General features: G+C 44.6%; 1 protein-coding gene across 1 annotated transcript; it reads right to left on the bottom strand.

The window, feature by feature from the left end:
* Positions 1 to 723: 723 nt before the first annotated feature.
* nr0b1 (nuclear receptor subfamily 0, group B, member 1) lies at positions 724 to 3,032 on the bottom strand. Its single transcript, XM_034694622.1, has 2 exons — positions 1,963 to 3,032; positions 724 to 1,297 (listed from the first exon to the last, which is right to left on the bottom strand). The coding sequence occupies exons 1-2, from the start codon at positions 2,618 to 2,620 to the stop codon at positions 1,056 to 1,058; spliced, it is 900 nt and encodes a 299-aa protein (XP_034550513.1). The 5' UTR covers positions 2,621 to 3,032; the 3' UTR covers positions 724 to 1,055.
* Between the last annotated feature and the right edge of the window lie 2,327 nt (positions 3,033 to 5,359).

Here is a 5,359-nt window from a genome sequence, read left to right as displayed (position 1 = left end):
ACACAGTGTGATGATTCCCATTAGCCTGTAGTAACTTTATTTCAGTGCAGTCTGCAGGATTGTCTTTTTTTCCAGAGAGGCAGTCCTCCATCTTTCTCTTCAGATACTTTCTACCATGGGTATTTTAGTCTGCATCCCAAAAGTTCCACATTGTAATGGCCACAGTTGGAGGGACAGGTAGAACATTACCCCCAGGCTCTTTTACTCCACTATTTCTGCAGCTGTGTGTGTGTGTGTGTGTGTGTGTGTGTGTGTGTGTGTGTGTGTGTGTGTGTGTGTGTGTGTGTGTGTGTGTGTGTGTGTGTGTGTGCAATGCACAGCAGAAACTTCTCTAAGTGGTATTCTGTTGCACTCTGGTGGCCTAACATGGAATTTCACCAGCACTCGGGTTTAAACTTTTCTCTCTACCAGCTGTGCAGGTTAGTGAACAGCTGCTGTGAGAACTGTAGCCTCCTGAGACTCATCTCTATATAAAGCTGACATAATGAAACTTTATTGATAACTTCTGTGAGCAGCAGCAGTTGGCATGAATCAGCGTGACTCAGGTTTTTCAAGGCAAATGCGTCAGACCTCTGAGTACATTTGAGTTATCTTTGCTTGCGTATCTATTTAATGTTATCTCCTGCATGCGATTCTGTGGAGGGCTGATTTTAGAAAAGTGTGCCAGTTATGACAGAGCTGATGTCACATACAAACATGAAAACACAAGGACAGTAGAAAGGCAAATTTGGAGAGTATCCTTTTTATTATAGAAAAATATTTTATAAAAAACAAATAAGTTAGGAATTCCAGCAGCTGCTTCGTAATTTTCCTCAATAAAGCCTCTCTTGACTTCAACACACTCTCTTGCTTTCTCTCATGCACACACACACACTCCTGCCTGTGCTGGTCAATTTACAGTCCTTGATCATCTCCTGTTAAACAGTAGTAAATTCAGTCCTTATTATCCACATCTGCGCCCATATCCTACCCAAAAGAAACAGTTAGGAGCATTTCAGTCCAATCCTGATCCCGATCTGCTGAATCCACCTCCATCAACACACATGGACAGTGACCTACTTCCCGTAGAACATCTCCATGAGCACCTCCTCGATGTTAACAGTCCCTATTACGGGTCTGAAGAAGAGCTGAGCGACCACCAGCGGGCTGATGGCCCTCAACATGGACAGAGCTATGAGCAGCTTGGCGAAGCGTGTCGTGTCCTCGCGGTGGGTCAGCCTCACGTGCTCGTTCAGAGCCTGGTGTGCCTCACGACGCAGGGACTGGATGTAGTGGAGGCAGCGCAAGCCCTCAACATCTGGAGTGGAGAGGGGAGGAGAGGAGAGGAGAGGAGAGGAGAGGAGAGGGACAAAAAATAGATGTGAGAAAAAGTTAGTAATGGTTACCTTTACTGTCAGAGGATGCAATAAATCTAAATCCTTAAAATTACAACAGTGTGACTTGATTTTAAGTAGGCCTACATCCGTTGAACCTAATTCCACAACAACAAAAAAAACACTAAAACTGTTCAGAAAATTATAATTGTAATAACTATAAGCACAAACAATGAAATAAAAAAATTCTGAATCTAACATTAGCTACATCTCAATTAGCCAAATGCCTACAACACAAATAAAAGCCAGTCTGTTAAGGATATTACAGTCTCCATCTAGCTCAAAAGATGTTGACAGTCTGACAGTCATTCAGCTTCATGCCCTTCATTAGTCTCTATTTTATTTTATGTTATTTTAATTATCATTATTGTTATCATTATTATCATTATTATTATTATTATTTTCCCCTACTAGGTCTTGCCATTGTTTTATTTCTGCTTCTTTCTTGTTTTTCAATCGCTTTAAAGCACTTTGGGTTGCATTTGATTTGTATGAAAGGTGCTATATAAATAAAGATTGATTGATTGATTGATTGATGCCACCTGTGTAATCCAACTTTAATGTACAGGTGAACACCAAACCTACATACCTGGGTTAAACAGCACAGCCCCCTTCAGGTAAGCATACTCCTTCGTACTAACATCGACACTCCAGCACTTCTTCAGAAACGCTTTGATAGCCTCGATATCCACCACAGAGACCCCCACCGCCCCCCTGCTCTGCCCGGCCGCTGGCACCTCGCTCTGCCTGTCCGGTAAACCAGTGAGGATGCGCTGCAGCATGCTGGGCTCCACTGTCTCCGTCGTCTCAAAGTCCACGCGGTCTTGAGCGAGTCCCAGCACGAGCAGGGGAGCCCACCCGCTGCGTATCAACATCAGCTGGTCGTCCTCCGGCAGCTCGCGGAAACAGGGCACGTTCTTCACGAAGCGCAGCGTCTTCACCAGAACAGCCGAGGCGGCTTTGCACGTCACCTGCGGGGAGCGAAGGACGCCCCGGCGCCGCGTGGAGCCGCAGGAGCACGCCTGCTGCCGGAGTTCCTGTAAGGAGGCTGGGGCGGCGTTGATGGAGGAGGTGGAGGAGGATGAAGTCTTGTGGAACAGTTTTTGTAGTTGTTCTTGTTGCTGTTGAGGTTGTTGCTGATGCTCCTCCGCGTTGGCGAGGCTGTCACTTTTCAAAATGCTGTAGAGGATGCTGTTGTTGTTTTTGCCGCTCGCGCCTCGGCAGCGGCAGCCCTCCAGCGTGGCCATGGCCGCGTGCCGCGTCTACATGAGCCGGAGCTCTGCGCGCGCCGCTGTCTCTCTGAAGCTGCGGAAGAGGTAGCGCTGTTTCCTTTAGCCCCTGATAGCCCCGAGTGAAGGGCAGCACGTTTATATCAGCTCCTGTCTGTCCTCGCGCTTTGAAAGCTTGTCCAGACTTTCTGCTCATTCCGCCTCCCCAGGTTCAAGCGCCTCCTCTTTCCCCACCTCCTCTTCTACTTCATCTCTCTCTCTCTGAACACACACACATACACACACACACACTTGTACTCTGATATACTCAACACACACCAACAGCCCATAAAAAATACTTTTTTTTTCTAGACACAACACCAGACATTTGATAATCATCTCTCATACTCATATTCAGCGGCGTGTCTAGATTATTTGACTGAGGTGGCCCAACTGAGGCTCTCACATACACAGGGGTGGCTAGTGCATTTACCAAGGGGCAACCTCCAGTCTCAAACTATGAAGCCCATGCGGAAGTGTTATAAACTGCAATACATGGAGAATCCGCTTGAGGCTGGCTGCAGAAACACCAGAAAACACATACACACCAATTCAAAAAAGACGATCTTTGCAGCATTAATAAACATGTTTACAGCCTGGTTCAAAAAATGGCTTGGCTCTACGTAGCTAATTTCTCTATCAGCACACACTGTACAGGGGGAGATTTTTTTTCTAATGGGACGGTTCAGAGGATATTCAGATTATGAGTTTTTGCCCAAATAAGGACATGACTGACTTGACTCCCAGACAGGAACACATAGCTGTTGGCTAGGAGACTTAAACTCCACCTCTTTACGTCACACTCTGCCTGGTTGAGTTCCGCATTTCCAATATGGCTGCCACCGTCGATTGGCTTCAAAACAGCGTTCAGGAACAGATGGGTGACGTCCCAGATATTACGTCCATGACTTACACAGTCTATGGCATTAACAAATAAATAACATTTACCCTTTCTGTCTTCACAACCTACTTTCTTTAAAGTATTAAACAGTTGTTATATTCCCTTTTCCTAAAAAAAAAACATGACAAAGTGGCATAAATCTTCTAAGCTTAATTCTTTAAGGTCTTACATAAGATGTTTTTCAAAGTCATATTTGAAGGCACAAATAAGGAAATCTACTGTCAGCCTTTTAACTCATCCTAAATTATAGATTTTAACAGAAACCCCACCTATGACATGGCAAACAGCCAATCATAGTTTAGGATTTTGGGGTGGCCCCTGGGGTGGCCAATTGGATTTCAAGGGGTGCCAGTGCCACTCTTGGCCATGCCTCTGAACACGCCACTGCTCATATTATAAAGGTTAATCAAGGCACATCACACTTCAAACATCAAAGTGGAAAAGAAATATTAAAAATGTCTTGCTTATCAAATTAAGTGTGAGGGAAAAGACAGAAAAAGTAAGAGAGATTCCCCAAAACAGACAAGAAATCAGTTTGTTTCTTCCGTTACCTTGACTCTCTGGCAGTGCTGTTCATCAGACAGGAGCTGGTAAAAAATACAGGCCAGCGACGGATCTGAAGGCTTAATTATTTTAGGGACAATTTATATGATTTTCTATGAGAAAGAAGCAGGAAGAGCTGAGCTGTGAAGGCCAGCTTGCAACCTTGACTCGGACACACTGATATTGATTTAACCGTGAAAACAGGAGCTGGTGAATTATGATGTCATGACTCAATGCTCTCCTTGCTTCTGTCACTGAAGGAGGATGGGGGGGAAGCAGAGGGGGGGGGAGGGGAGGAGGAGAGGAGGAGTGGAGGTCAGTGAATGAGAGACTGAGAAAGACAGGCCGGGATAAAGCTGATGAATTGGAGGTTTATCTTAATTGCTCCTAAGAGGGATCACAGGTTAGGGTTGGCTGCTACTTGAGCAAAAGAGAGAGAGAGAGACGGTAGAGGGAGGAGAAGTGGCTTCTGGGAAATCAAAGTGATTACAGAGGAGTTTAACCAGAGAAAGAAAGAAGCAAATAGTTTGTCAGAATGGGAGAAACTGTGAGAGTGATGCAAATGTTTTGAAGAGACTGAGTGATCAAAGGTGGATGTATGTTACAAAAGTGCCCTAAACCTGCAGTGCTCTTAATGTCCTGCAGGGGGAGATCACACTGGTTTCGTAAAGAAGCAAGACTTCGGATTTGTAGAACAGGGTAACGACAATATTTTGGGTGTCGGTGATGATTTGGATCTGTTTGTAGTCTGAACAGTGTTTTCATTTGACTGTATTGAGGAAAGCAGTCTGTGTCGAGAGCAAAATGCAATCCAAGAAAACATCACCTATCATCTGACAACAATTTAGCTTTTTCCCTAATGACTATCAGCAAAGTTGTTCTGTGGAGAGATCTGTCATGATGAGGTGACCTACATGAATCATAATCTAATTGCTTAGTGTAGCTTTTCACCTCCTCATTAAGTATCCATACTTATATTTGTGTTGAGCTTGAACTCAACCTGTTGTTTTAAAATTACATCTATTAGCCATTTTGGCTGTTTATGCTTATTTACCGGGCTGTGCATGTTCTTCACAGTGTTATATAGTCTGTATGAAACATGATCCCAGTGCCATCACCCATCAGTTCCAAGAGCAGAGTTTTGAAGCACAGCTGCTGTGGTTGCCATATTAGGAAATACTGACTCAACCTAACTATGTGCCAACCAAGTGGCAACCTCCGGTCTGAAAATATGAGTCCAAGTGTTAAAAGCTGCAGTTCATCAAGGATCCACT

The sequence above is a fragment of the Notolabrus celidotus genome, chromosome 10, assembly GCF_009762535.1.
Source record: "Notolabrus celidotus isolate fNotCel1 chromosome 10, fNotCel1.pri, whole genome shotgun sequence".
Classification (NCBI taxonomy): Eukaryota; Metazoa; Chordata; class Actinopteri; order Labriformes; family Labridae; genus Notolabrus; species Notolabrus celidotus.
Note: the sequence above shows the minus strand (reverse complement) of the source record. Positions and strands in the feature narration are given on the sequence as shown.

Coding starts and splice junctions, on each gene's coding strand:
- nr0b1 (XM_034694622.1), bottom strand. CDS start 2,620: ATGGCCACGCTGGAGGGCTGCCGCTGCCGAGGCGCGAGCGGCAAAAAC. Junction 1,298..1,962: donor GGCTGTGCTGTTTAACCCAG/GTATGTAGGTTT, acceptor TCTCCACTCCAG/ATGTTGAGGGCTTGCGCTGC.